We start from the raw sequence: 15,146 nt of genomic DNA, 5'->3' as shown, positions 1-15,146 counted from the left end.
CGTGGTTTCACGAAATTATCTTAAACAGTTCTGATATTGTGATCCAAATTACAGCTTAGTGACTCGATCGATCGGTAATCACAAATTTGGTATTGTTAGAGATCTGACATGTCAACAGCTAAAGCAACTGTAACAATGTGGAATTTTATTATTATGCTATCGCATTGCATACCCATAATGAAACAGAGCTTTACGTTGCAAAGTGCAAGAAAACAGATGGCAAATATTTGAGGGGCAAAATGTAACTTGGTGGCTCAGTTAAAATGACTTAAAGACCTAAAAGACTTGACTTGCAGTATTTGAAAAATTTGAGTTGGTCCTCAATTTGAGATGACTCAGAGATTTAAGAAAAGTTCAAACGAATTTTAAATGGGAATGGTAGTCCATAACTTGGATTACAAAGATCATGCACAAAGTAAAATAGATGCATTAAAAATGGGACAAGCGCTGTTATGATGAACTCTGCAGACCACAGCCCAATGGGCTTCTAACAAAGTTTCTCCACCGCTGGCTACACTATTAGTCAATTATTACCCACTAAATCAGTGCTTCTCAACCTTTTTTGGCGCGACCCAAATATTAAACGTAAATTAATAGCGATGCTGGCGCGACCCAATTTCTTTACCCAAAAATTGGGTATTTACAAATATTTAGCCTTGACTCGAACGTAGCTAATCTAAAGTCTCACAGCAAATTATAATCATCACCATGCTTCTTCACTTGTGTTTCCGCAGCAATGCATGATGACGTCAACAAACAGTCAATATGCAATGAATATAGTAAGGTTCTCAGTTACCGAACGGCTTTGTGGACTAGTTTAATTGGCGACGGCGACCCTGGGGTTGAGAAGCACTGCACTAAATCATCACAGTAGCGTTCGCTACAAAGCGGCAGGGCACCAAAGCTTATTTGCGAAAAAAGTCATTGCGTTTTTCTTTTAGCCTTAGCCCGGGAGGAGCTAACTTAAATACGTGGACATGCTAGTGTTTAATTTGAAACTTAATCCCGCCCACAATTTGGAAAAATAAGTTTATTTTTTTATTATAGGACACCGTGCTTTTATGACAGAACTAAAAGATTTATTATTTTGTAGATTAAAAGTTTGTAAATTATGCAAATAATTTACAATTGCTCCAAACTACAGGTACTTCTTTACAAACTTTTGTTTTAAACTAAACCAAAAAAGTTGGCGCTAAACGGCGTAGTGGCCATTGTGACGGTTACGTCACGAGTCAAGGGTTGTTTTGTAAATGCTGGAATTTTATTTTGGGATCTTGCAATTCGATTGTTGACCAAACTTAAATTCTCCTTAATGACGTTCAGATAAATAACCTCGCTTGAACTGGTGTGCCACATATAAATACTGCTGTAATGTTTGCAATTTTTCCTTTTTCACTTGTTGCGAAGCGTAATGTAACATTCAGTATCCTTTCCCCGAAGGTGAAAGCGTTTGTGTCTGATAAATAATAATTAATAAAAATGGGAATTTTATTATTTAATAATATCACTAATATGTATAGACAGAATCAAGCAACTAAACAGCATAGTCACGCCGTTTGAGAAATGAGAACTCATATCATCGAAGCAGAAGCAAAAGAAGTTATCAACCATCAATCGTCCTCACTCCTAATGTAACAACAGCCGGTCTTTATGACAGATATGTTTGTTGTGTAATACTTCACACAAGTAATACCCAAACGAAATAATATATCATACCATCTGTATTAACATGCATAGCGACTCGCTTGCTGCTATAACTTTGAAAATTAACACAAAAGCAAAGGCTACTCAGCTCACCAATATAGAACGAAAAGCTATTAAGACCTATAGCAACACTGCACCTTTAGGTAGTACTGTATTAGCAAGTGACGGGCAAGCCCAATCGCAACGACTGGATCTAAGCATTTAAAAATGTACAAGGGCGAAAGCTACCATAATTAACTACGGTAGCCAGGATAGGTTTTACAAAGCGGTAAGAGTGGCATTGCCATATGTCCCGCTTAAGTAATTTTTTTGCTTCATTTATCTGAGAAGCTTTTTTCATTTTATGGTACTTTTGCATCGCTTTTATATACGGCATATGATTAGTACAAATGCATAGGATTTATGTGACTTATAGCCGTATGTGTCAGTTACAGCTTCCACCTTTAGTAAAAGCCTTATTGATGAAACACATCTAAACTTCAAACAATAGATGTCAACACATTCATAATTTTGGCTAATAGATAGCCTATACCAAAAATAAGGTAGTTGGCAAGTCCATACTTATATCACAGCTGAAATTCGATCTTTCTTATTTGCTCGCAATTTTTTCACTTTCATCCATGATAGACGTGGCCTGCAAAATATGCATATTATATGAGTAAATAGTTAAAAAATCATGATTCATTCATGGCCGTGTAAGGTAAGTATGGTGCTAAAAAAGGCCTGGGTTTCTATGCTCACTTATATCTTTCGAGATCTTCGTAGGTTTCAGGTAGAGGTTTCTGTCCAGTTTCAGGCAAAAAGACTGTGAGCAACGCGCTTGTTACGCTGAGGATCAACATTATCGTGTATGGAAGCACAGCGTTGGTTTGCTCTGTTAGCGAAACGTTTTGAATAGTTAATTGCAATGAAGGCTTTACTATAGCGTTCATGTGACATATTCCATTTCTTTCTCACCCAAGTAAATAAGGTAAGGTGCAACTGCTGCCCCAATCCGAGCTGAAGTTGAACCAAAACCGACTGACGTGTTCCGAATAACTGTTGGAAAGAGTTCAGCACAGTAGATGTAGACAACATCAAAGCTTGCTGCAACGCCAAATTTACCCACCATCGCCATCGCTATGGATAGAGGAACGCTGACTGTAAATACAACAGTGAGGAATGCATTTACATAGACAACTTACCACAGTAGGCTATAGCCTACACTGAGCGCGTCCTAGCACTCAACCGTAGCCTTTTTGCCAATGGCCGTAAGCTGAAGTCAAAACCATGCTGACGTCTGAGGCAATCTATGTACTACAGTACTACACCAAGGTGTATAACAGCATGTAGTAGCCTATAAACCATTTTTACACAAACTGTTGCTGTTGTTACAACTATGTGTTGGTGATAGGATCGGTGCCAAAAGCGGGTCTGAGTAGTTCTATAGTATAGGCTACAGGCAAATTTGAGTCCGATTAAACCTGCTTTACGGAGCGTTCGAACATGGAGTTACCTTCACGTAAAAACGGCACCAACCCACAGGCCACACCGGAAACCAGAATGGTACCGATAACTAGTTGCTTTCTGCCAATTTTCTGCGTAAGAAATTATTTTTAAAGTCCAAGGTATAAGACTATGATAGATTTCATTATGTTAAACTTATATACTGTAGTTATGCAGTGCATAGGGCATAGGCTATAGTAGGCTCACAAGACATTTTGACAATGTTTTCGGCGGATATTGGCTTCATACTTTGAACGTCGATCTTCGGTAAACAGATGCGGAAGTAGCTTACCTTTAACGACAAAATTACAATGACATAAGCAGGGATTTCCACAGCAGCAGCAATGAAGCAATTAAAATAGGGGCTTCCTCCCAAGTTGGAAGTGTTGAGTGAAATGCCATAGTAGATCACAGCGTTGGAAAACCTGCGATGTTAAAGTTGGCATTTGTTAACGTTTAATCTTGCCATTAACATGTGTGGAAGAGTATAGGCTCAGTCAGGTAGGACTGCGTATACGATAAAAGAGAAGGTAGCTTGGTACACAGCAGTCTTACTGCCAGTTACAGAATCTAAGATAGGTAGAAGTGCTGTGCAATTATGTTATTGCATTATAGTCGTGTGATCTAGTCCTAGGTCAATCATTATAGATTTATTTATCAAAACTAACCAGGTAAAGCAAATATTGAAAAACCGAAAACGAGTTATTGAGTTCCTTATCATTTCACAGTAAGGGGGATGAGACTTTTCTTCTACAGGGTACCAGATATGTTTGTCTGTAGTAGGCTGCAAACCTTCATCTGCATCAGGCTGAAAATATTTGTTCATTTACTTAAATACTCATTGCTCTGTGTGAAGATTATTATGGCTTAGTCTTCTTTGCAGTTTATAGCCTACACAGCTAAAGATTATATCCTACATTAAGTTAGGTTCTCTCAACCAGCTTAATTGACTTTGTAGCTTACATATAATTTCAGTTTAGTAAATTAAACTCGAAATCACACCAGACAACGTTATCACCCAGTGCGTAAAACGGTAAGCCCCTAATATAAAAATGGGTCATATATTTTTAGCTTTCATTCAACATCATTCTGGATCCTGCACTTTTTGGAAACAGCATAAAAGTTTGGATAAACTGTGGAGTTATTTGAGCTCCAAACAGCAAATCTATTGCTAACTACCTGTCCTTCAAATTGACCATCCTGAAACAAATTTTTAACTTCCACTTTGCTGAGTCCGTTTGCATGTCCTATTTTTGCCATAAGTGACTTAAACTCGACATATCTTTCCTTCGTATAAAGCCATCGAGGAGATTCCGGAATTAACCTGAAAACAATGAATTGATTAAGTTTCGTTTGTTCGACCAGGCCAAAAAACTTTCAACCTGTCTATTTCCCCTAAGTAGGTCATGCAGTCCATTGTTAAAGATAGGCGGTTAGGTTAGGGAAATTGGTATGAAAAAGTCGATTTAAGCTACTCAGGGTTTGATTGAAATTAGAAATAGCTGAAACGTGAAAAATACCATGAAAAATAGCTTTGAACGTATGATTTTTCCGGTATACAGAACAGTAACAGCCAAAAACCTTCTGAAACAGTTACCAGAAATAAGGCAAGAAAGCAACTCCACTCAGTCCGGTGGCGATGTATATCATTTTCCAGTCAGTAATGAAATATGCTACCAATGGTATAAGCATGTAACCCACAGCAAATCCGCCCACTGTGATGGTGCCAATGGCTACTCTTTTCGTTGTGTCGACTATTTCTGATGCTACGAACACCAAGCAGTAAAAGTTACAAGTACGAATAAACAGTAAGCACAACACATTCTAGATTAGAGTAAACGCAGGTAAATTTATCTTCAACGGCCCCACCTAATACGAAAGCTGTAGCGTAGTTTATCAGGTTGCTGGCCCCTGAGAAGAACATCATAACAGAGAAAACTGTAGGAGATGGAGCAAGTCCACAGACTCCAAAAAAGATAAACATGAGTACTGTGCCAGCCAGGAACATTGGCCTTCGACCGACTCTAGGACGAGAAGATATAGCAAGCCATGAGGCTAAAAACGGGAATAAATCTGCCATTATTTACAGTATTATGCTGAGTGAGGCGAATGAGATGTTCATGAGCCTACTTGTCTGCAAGTATTCCACACAACGCGGATCCAACCATAACGCCGATCATAAAGATAGAGGTTATGATAGGTGGTATTGTTGAACGCGAACATACCAAATTCCACTGTTGAAAAAGGTTAAAAATTACTTATTTTTAAACTAACAAGATTGCCGAAAACCTAGCATTTATTTTGTCTATTTCTTTAATGTATACAAATTTAGGTTACAGGCTATGCATCTACTTCGGTCACAAACGTAGTCCTTCCGTTGTCGATGTCGTATTTCCAACCGTGCTGACATACAACTATTTGCGAGGAAGAATTCGTCACATTTGAAGATACAGTGCCATTGAACATGTGACACTTATTGTAATTACCATCATTGTCCCGCGGAATGAAAACATCCAACATCTGAAAAGAACATTTAGTGTAAAGCACAAATCTCGAAATGCCTTGAGCTATCTCTTTAGTCGTTGCTTTCAGAAAACGGGCCTTCTGGACTTTACATTTTGTCGGCTCTGTTTCGCAGAAGTTAGACTCGTAAAAAATGTGACCTAAGTTTGAGCGATGAGAAACCATCGCTAAGTTGCGTTGCGCTAACATTGCAAAACCTATCATCATTAGTTAACCAGCTAACACCAGTTGTGCCAACATGGTATTACCCTTGAGCAAAATATGAACAAAATTTGCTTCTGTTTAGTGAACCTGGGGAGCAGTCCCAAATTCGGGCAATATAACCAAAAAACTGAATAAAAAGTATGTATCCATCGGAACTTGCACAAAAGCAAAGCTTGGTATCTGAGGCTGGAACGGTGATGAATCACTTAAGTGGTGCATAAACTTTCCTGAGTCCCACAAGAAAAACTATGACTCGAGATCATCCACCCCTTCCGTTTTAAGCAACCTTTAGTTCATAGGATACAGTTGTCTATTGTTCACGATCACTGTATGTGAAAATCAGACTATTGCAAAACTAAATTCAAGAAAGTGTGTAAGCCTGTAAGGTGATTGTCTTGTTGCGATTGTTACAAATTAAGCCGTTTAATATGATCTGCAGTAGTTTTGCTTTGTGTAAGAGTATCGCATGCAGTAACATCCGTTTTCTTATATGCCATGAGTAGTGCAGTTTGAAGCGCATTTAATACATCTATTTTAAACGTACAGGTTACTCATATGGGCTATCGTTATTGTGTGTTTTTACTTCATAACATCCAGCTTCCTAAAGAAATTAGTATCAATGAGGTTCATCCCCACAATTACACAAGTTATGTGCTATTTACTAAACGACAATGCGTTTGGGTAATACGTCTGTTGGATGATTGTCCGACGGTCTCCCTTAAATTCAGTAGTGTGTGAACTTTGTTTTCGTTACCCCACAGACATTGCCGAAAAATTTATGATACGACAATATGAGTCCTCATCATCATTATCATATGTGACATATGAGTCACTATCTTAGACTTGCGAGGTCAACCTGGCGCAAAGTAACTGTTGCAGCAGGATTCCATGAGCTTGGTGCAGTGCTTAGTGTCTAGCATGCGTGTTAGTGTGCCACAGCAGTTTATATTCTTTCTCTTTTGCGCTGATTGCAATTGCTTGTACTGCACTGTATGTAAAAGTCAACGAGAGTTCTCTTTCATACCACATGTTGCGGTATGGTGCCCACAGAAGTAATTGGTTGCTGTGATACCTGTCAAGAAACAGCACTAACTTTTGTTTAAGGATGGAAGGGTTCGGCAAACGAGCCCAGGCTTTGCCTAGAAATTCAGTGAGTTTGAAAAGGTCGGAATCATAAAATGCCTTCAGCCTGTCAGTATAAATATTCAAACAAGCGTAAGGGTGTAGAGCTCAATGTAGCTTGTCGCCCAACGTCTACTGCACATCGTAAAGTGGGGGGTGATAGTGAAATTGCCAAATTGGGGAAACTTAGCAATATATCTGCATAGAAGTAAACCCACCGCACAAGAGAGATCAGACTAAAATAGAAACTTGACGATTCTGATTGGATGAGTATGAATCAGTTAGAAATACTATTGAAAAAAATTGCTGAATAATTTAGGTAGGGAACCAAAATTGTCTGCAAGTAGCAAGGTGGTAGGATACCTCTACACCTCTCACCTCATTGAGCGATTCTCTGTTGTATTTTTCGCTTGAATTTGAAGCAGTGTTAACGGTTGAATAATGAGAAGAATTTGTACCTGCGAAAACATAAAAATATTTTAAATTCAATTAGCTTTAAAATCGGTTGATTGAAAATCAACAACTCTTGTTTTCATTGAAAGCTAAAAAAACATAAACCATACCGTCCAATTCGGGCACGTAACAACGGTGCGGCGGAGTTAACCCAGCAAATACGATGGATAATACCAAATAGCCATTTGGAACACTGCTCAAAAAAAGATAAAAGCAAAGCCATTTCTGGTAACGACCAAAGCTGCCAACCTTTTTCAAAATCTTTTCATACGTCATATTGTAGTCAAGTTAAAAATTAACTTAAATCTATGAAGAAATTAATCGAAACTATAAGTTTGGATGATAAAACCGACCGCTGCTGCAAAACGGCTTTCTACCAATACAAAACAAGCTACTTGTTTGTTTTGTTGCAAGTTCTTCGGAATCATTGGCTTGATTCTTTATGCACTGATGCAAACGCGTGGTCATGTATAAACTAATATTAGACGAGGAGGAAGCAAAACCGATTAATGAAAAAAGAAAATGGTGGGATTGATTTCGATAAGTTCTGCTGGTAATCCCACAAAGTAAATATTTGGAAACAAAACCACTTCTTCTGCGATATTTCGAACCGTAGAAGCTCAGGTAGAATAAAACAAAGCGAGTTCCATATGACCTGTTTGTACAAAACATTAATTTTTTAAATATCTATAACTGCAGTCTAGCAAAATGTTAAATTCCCAGAAAAATGTCTGTTTTATCATTATTTTTACAACAGTAAATTTTTTTCGTCAACAGAATTTCTTCAATTGATAATAATTTAATCTCATTCTACGTTTCCGTAGAAAGGGCAAACGTAGTTTTTGAGTTTTCTCTGTTCGTTCATTTAATTCAGTTTCAAACGGTGAACAAACATTTTTCTTTCAAAAGCTTTACCTGCTAATTAAACAGTTAGGTTTTTCAGAAAGAATACAACTTGTACTCGGCCTCAGATATAACCGATGTCACAATACTTAGTAAAACACTCACAGCTCATCAAAAATGTTTTTAGTTACGTAGTGGCTATTTCAACGAATGTAGGTCACGCCGCCTGCTGTTAAAGATAGGTGACTAGGTTAATTAGCAGAATGCGTATAAAAAAAGTTGCTTTTAGCTATTTAAAGTTTTATTGGAGTTAAATTTAGATTAGACGGTAGATTTACGTAACTATGTTATAAAATTTAAGTTAGGTTAACAAAGAACTGTGAAAAAATAGCTTCGAACGCACGATTTTCTCGGTGAAATAGTGGTATAGTCTATTAGTTATTGTAAAAAACAGTAACTTATTAGTCGATGTTTACTAAAATCCACGACTCTGTATGGTAAAATTCATAAGTCACTATCTACTCTGCCTTTTGCTTAAGCTTATTGACTGGTGACCAACATCCCATGTTTATTAGCCTTATTTCCTAGAGCCGGTTCATGTTTCAGCTTCACTGATTGATAGCTAATCAGAGAAGTGAAGCGCCAACAGAAAAGGCTTTCTCTGAAAAGGAGGGTGCAACGATATTTGGAAATCTAACAAACTATATACTTGAATAAGCTTTAAAAGAAATCCTTTCGTTCAAACTCATTCAAAGCAGAAGTATCTGTAATGGAAAGTGGGTATATGTCACCTGCACTTGGGAAGTTGACCCACTTCACTACAATATGTACTTATTGAAATGTTTATTGCGGGTGATGATATATGAGTATCATGAGGTCGTCGACTGCTTTTCTCACCCTCAGATTTAATTGTTCACCTTGAAGGCTTATTGTCTGAAGACTAGCTTCAATTAGCAGTGATCAATACTATAATGAGTCTTAATGACTTGTTTTACACTGCTATAATACATGATCAAAGTCCTTGTTGGCTTGTAAAGATGACAATAAAGTTGTCTATCTTAAGACTGAACTTCTTCAAATTGAATTCAATAATGATTACACAGTAATCACAACTGTATATACTATATACTGATTATATTGAAATTTTCGTTTGAACAATTACATTTAGACAAATCATTGGCACAGCAACAGCAAAAAGACGTCAACGTTGCAGGGATGATTTTAGTAAACTCAATGCATTGAACAACTGTGAATAATAATACACCCAGGATAGGCAGGCATGACAATTATGTTACGATTTAAAACGGAAAACAGGAAGTCATCGGCACACAATGCCATACTTCAAAAAGCAGACGTCTCGAAACAAGAATTCTAAAATGTATTCGATCTGTATACTACAGTATCCCCTTATTATCAGTCACATATCCATTGTTGTGAAGTAATTCCCATGGCATCATTATGCTAACAGATCGCGGCAAAAATGAATGTGAGTCTGCCCTTGCTGCGAATGAATTAACTTAGACGGCACGCAGCATCACTTTACATTTATGTGTATGAGAGTACACTACAAACCTTGCCAGATTAAGCAACAGTGATGACCGAGCTAGACCACAAATACTCCTTTTAAAAGATTTGTATTTCTTTTTTTTAAATAAAAGACAAGATTCGTTTTGGAGGACATTCAAAGACGCCTATACAGTAGGCCTACCATATTTTCATCGCCAAAAAAGAAGGCAATTTTGCCAGCAAGTACAATGCAAATAAAGTTTTACGTTTAAAGAATCTATCACATGTTTTTGGATAATTATACGCATATGCCCAAGTAATGTATTCAGCTTCAAAATCATTAGGCTACGTCCTTTTCTGAAACAAGGATACTTCTGCCGCAGTTCATCAGAAAACACAGTATTCCTCTTTGGCATTATTGCTTAGCTTTATTTAGATTTTTTGTTTGTCTACATTAAAACAATGATAAGAAAAATGATTAGACCTCGTGCTCTCGCTGAAAAGTCATTTGACTTGACTTAGGCCTCAAGCCGAAAAGTCACATAAACATATAATTCTGTTGAAAATTTAAGCAAGAAAGCGCAAAATGCAAAAAAGAGGACATTTGGGCATTTTTCAGTGTCCTCGGAGGACAATTCATTTTTCTTTAGAAAAGAGGACAAATCCTCCTAAAAGAGGACATATGGTAGCCCTACTATACAGTCGTATTTGGATATAACTTGCGATTCGGCTCTGTGGTCGAGTGGTTTAGAAGAGAGCTGGGCTCGCAATAATGCGACCCTTATTTCATATTCAATATAATCAATGAGGCTACCGTTGTAATACCTTTGGGCAAAGCATTAACGACGCTTGCTCCTGTTCACCTGGGTTAGTTCAAGATCCGGCAATACGATATAAAAAGCCAAAATAAATAATGTTTGACTGTCGGAACTTGCACAATGCTTAGTTCGATAACCGGACCTCGAGCGATGGGGAATCATTACTGGGTTTTGTCTAGCAAAGACTTTCTTAAGTCCGAGGAAAAACCATTGTCATACAATACCAAAAACTGGCAAGTCTTACTGTCATTTATTTCCTTGAAAACAAACGATAGCGCGCATTCCCGAAAATTGATGCAGCAAGCGGTTAGCACCCAAGCGCGTCCTCGTGTGAACGATGAAAACATGGCAATTCTAATTAAATAGGCATTTTTGGTGTAACATGACACATTTTTTTCAACATGTCGAGTGTTATAGGAAAATATAAAGCGGTTAAGGTCATATACACGTTTTTTAAAGCTCTTATTACTAGCTCAAAGTTTATAGGTGTGCACTGGAATCAACTCTCATACATTTGCGGGATATTATTACAAATACATTAGGCCAACATATACCGCATTTTTACGTTATGCTAAAGGCCTATTATTGTTGCTGAGTACCTCAAAGCAGTTTTGAACACCTGGTGGGACGATCGAAGTCCATTAACATATTAACTTACAATAATGAAAATATATATAAACATGAAATTTACAACAAGCCTGTAGACCTATGCGGTATTACACCATAAAAAAATTACTAGAATAACGAAGCACCTCAAAGGTTAATTTTAATTTATTTCTATCAAGCTTTTGTTTATGTGTTATTATAACGACATATGCAGCTGTGGGGAACTTTCGCATCTCGTAATCGTATTTTTGTGTTAAAAGAGGTTATTGTTTTTTCATAGTTATTTACATTAAATGTTTTTTCAATTGATTTTTTTCTCGCACCCATACAGGAAGTTGTTCCGTAAACTTGGAGTACAACTAAGTTAGTAGTACAACTAAGTTAGTAGTACAACAAACAACTTTTTAAATGATTATTACAAATAAAATTCAAAACAGTGTCTTGATATATCTAAAGTATAACTTTTCAAAAACCTTTTCCCCCAAGCAATAATGGATAATTGTTTGCTGAATGCTTTGATTCCTCATATACTGTAGCTTCCTTTGAGTTAACTCACTTATTCTGTTACAATCCTAGGTCTGCAACGGTTACGTTAACTTAATTGTCAAACGTTTGCTGAGTAAAGAAACCACAATTTTGTAAGCTATAGACCAGTTTTTCTCAACCATTTTAGCCCACGGAATATTTTCCATTAGCATAAGTATTCGCGGACTCCGGTAATAGGAATAAAAAATAAGTTAGTTCAACACTTAAAGAGTACGATAAAAAAGCAGAAGCGGTTTTTTTATTGGGCACATTTGCAATGTAAATCTCAATGAGACCCTTGAAAATTACGACCTTTGCTCAACCTATCTCAGTGAGAACATTGTCCCTGAACTTGTTTCAAAAGTTTGTCGGAATCAGGAATTATGGTCGTCAACGCACATCTGATATCGTCTTCTGGTTAAAGTTGATTCCGGTACTTGATTTTAACCATAGCTACTGTTGAAAATCCAGCTTCAGACAAGTATATGTTACATTGTTTTACGCTTGATTTGCATTTGCATGCAGTCTTGTCTGCCTCCAGGCGGAAGCGCTTGTCGATTTCTCGAGAAATTATCCAAGCAGCAGAGAAAGAAGCGCGCACTGCTTTGTTGTGAGAGTAAACTAACCTTCCCCAAGCGGTTGGGTGATCAAAGCGACTTCTTTTTACCTGATATTCTTTTTCTTTAAACACATCAAGAGGTTTGTTGACGGATGTTTCATGGTTTGCTTCTAGGTGTCGACGAAGTTTTGCTTCAGCTGTGTGCTAAGACTTTTAAGCACAACACACACTGTGGCCTAACTTCACTATTTACCTCGACCGAAGTAAATCCAAGCGTCAATTAATCATCATTACATGCAAACACCTGTTTTCGTTTTGCCATGACTAGATATAACAATAAGTTTTTAAATATTTTATCTTTTCGCCACCAACAATGCCTAATCTGGCTTACTATGCACAGACATTTGCGAGCATAACCTGGTGTGCCGTGTGCAGGCGAAATCGCATTACGGGAGAAGGAAAGAAACAAAAAAGGCGCTGACACTTGGGAACTCTTTTTAAAAATGAGAAATAAGAGGGTGATTCGCGCGCCAGGAGTTGGAAGAAGGAGAAGAAAAGAAAAGAACAAAAGAATTAAGGAATTGGATTGCCACCAGCGTAACAAGAAAAATAAGCAAGGCTCTTTATCAGACTATTCTAAATCACCGACAAACGGATGTTGTAATTACCAAAATTATCCAACACACCAAGGTATCTCTTGCGACCCCTACTTTTTGAGGCAAAAAGCCGTCGCGAACATTATGACCTATGCCTAATTATGCTATATATGGTAAATCAATGGGCTTGCGGACTCACAAAAGTCTTACACGTAGTCAAATGAGTCCGTGGACTCGGGGTTGAGAAACACTGCAGTATAGACATTAATTTCGTAATCTCATGAAAAATATCATGTCATGTGTATCGCCTATATACTAAACTTAGTTTGACTTGCATTTGTTAAACTGCGTATTTGCAAAACTGTCTTTATTTGGATCTTAAAGTTGATCTTATATGAAAGAATACTACTCACTGAATTTTCTGGTAAAATGTTTTTGAATCTTTAAAAATCACTTGTTTTTTGTCAAACCAAACTTAGCTCGTGGGCGTGGTTTTCATCTGTAGAGCTTCGGTGAAGCAGGTTAAGCTACCTTGCTCCATATTCGATTTATAGAATTTACGCATATAAACGCTCTGTAGAATGCTGAGTAGCATTCGGAAATTTTAGCATACAAACTACCTTAGTTTATAAAAAGAACTTAGGTCGTCGAACAATATAATTTAAGGATTCTAATTAATGAAAAGTCAATAAATATTGCGTTTACAGGTAATTCCCCTAATGTAAAACCGTAGTTCAATTTCCTGAACTAATGATAGCCAATATAAATACTTTCTTTTTTAAACAACCAAATTTTTAAATATGATTTATAGAGAAGGAATGTGCTGATTGAATATTTAAGAAAAACAGAATTTTTATTACACGTTTGGAGAAATACTGAATGAACATTCTCTCCGCATTTTGTTTCATATTAAATGGGAAACACAAAATTCCGTACAGGTCCCTGGATATCTTTCAGCCTCAAGCCCACCACAGTATTAATACGGCTCTGTATGTATCAAGTATTAATAGATCAAACCAACATATTTCCGTTGCACATAACTCACATATAAAAGAGTGGCTTTTCTCAAACAAATGTTTGAACTTTGTGGTAGTATTGGTCGAAATACTCGCTCTTTTGTCTGTCTGTACCTTTAACAGTTTTATTTCTCGTGTACCTGCATCAGTGTTTCGTACCATCACGTTACACTTCAACTGACCAGAAGCGTTCCCTGCGTTTGAACAATGTCATTTTTGTAAAATCAACTGACATTGCTGCTGCAAATTACTATCCGCGACGGTCATTCAATACGGCTTGTACGACTTGCTTTAGGATGTTCTTATGACGGCGAGCAATTAATCAAAGACTATGAGGCATTAGGCTAACAAAGGTAGTGGAAAAAGTCGTCCCTAATCAGTCACCACAATGGTCGAGAGTGAAAGGGTAAAAAAAATAAATTTCTTTTGCATTTGGATATGTCTAACGAAGTAACTGAAAAATTTAAGTGAAGTTTCCATCTTTTTGGTTTCCCGAAAGTTCTCGGCACTTGCTTCAGTTCTGCAAAATCTTCATCCACTCATCGTAATGATACCAAAAGTGATCCAGAAGATAATAAACTTGATAACAAAGTTGTCGAAAAAACAGCACCAATAAACTGAGATCCATGCAGGCTCGAATAACTAGCCAATATCAATTGTCGTGGTACGGAAATCGTAAGGAAAAAAAGATAAGCAGGTTTTTGAAACCAACGCGATTTCCTCAAATAACGTAGATATTTCATTGTGTCTCAAATAGTTTGCTATTCAAAATACGTTTAGTTTTTCTTAGTTTAGTTGCTCTTTTCTCGTGTCGTGTTAACTTCCGCAGCCATAGTTTTGATATTATTACACTAGTTTTCATCTCCACAAGATTGTTTCACATAAATGTTCATTTTGACATCATAATTTATTCCAATTCCAATAATAAAACCTTGAACAACATCACCACACAGCAACTTGTACACCAGACTGTGCAGTAATTACTGAAAGCGCAATCATAAGCGCGCTCTTTTCTACGAGTTATCCACTCGTCACTCAGTTTTTTTTTTTGCACAAACAACGCCGCTAACGCCCGAAATGGATAAAAATGGTTTAATAAAAACAAATTTTTAACTTTTTGACTTCGTTTGGAACTGATTTTATTCGTTACGAAGATTTATTACACATTTTATTAGCGCTGGTCATT

The 15,146-nt window shown here is 37.1% G+C and overlaps 1 protein-coding gene across 2 annotated transcripts; it reads right to left on the bottom strand.

Moving 5' to 3' along the window:
- Window positions 1–1,703: 1,703 nt before the first annotated feature.
- On the bottom strand, window positions 1,704–11,120 carry LOC143450525 (solute carrier family 22 member 4-like). 2 transcript variants are annotated; one of them, XM_076951101.1, is made up of 14 exons: window positions 8,407–11,120; window positions 7,602–8,146; window positions 7,417–7,496; window positions 5,542–5,709; window positions 5,320–5,423; window positions 5,059–5,213; window positions 4,787–4,955; window positions 4,369–4,513; window positions 3,858–3,997; window positions 3,482–3,614; window positions 3,200–3,281; window positions 2,662–2,844; window positions 2,446–2,578; window positions 1,704–2,338 (listed from the first exon to the last, which is right to left on the bottom strand). In XM_076951101.1, the coding sequence occupies exons 2-14, from the start codon at window positions 7,765–7,767 to the stop codon at window positions 2,266–2,268; spliced, it is 1,731 nt and encodes a 576-aa protein (XP_076807216.1). In that variant the 5' UTR covers window positions 7,768–8,146; window positions 8,407–11,120; the 3' UTR covers window positions 1,704–2,265. The 2 variants fall into 2 exon arrangements, with proteins under 2 accessions (XP_076807216.1, XP_076807215.1); XM_076951100.1 differs by having other exon boundaries at window positions 7,602–11,120.
- Between the last annotated feature and the right edge of the window lie 4,026 nt (window positions 11,121–15,146).

Source organism: Clavelina lepadiformis, chromosome 3 (assembly GCF_947623445.1).
Source record: "Clavelina lepadiformis chromosome 3, kaClaLepa1.1, whole genome shotgun sequence".
NCBI lineage: Eukaryota > Metazoa > Chordata > Ascidiacea > Aplousobranchia > Clavelinidae > Clavelina > Clavelina lepadiformis.
The sequence above is the reverse complement of the archived record's forward strand: the minus strand, read 5'-3'. Positions and strand labels throughout refer to the sequence as shown.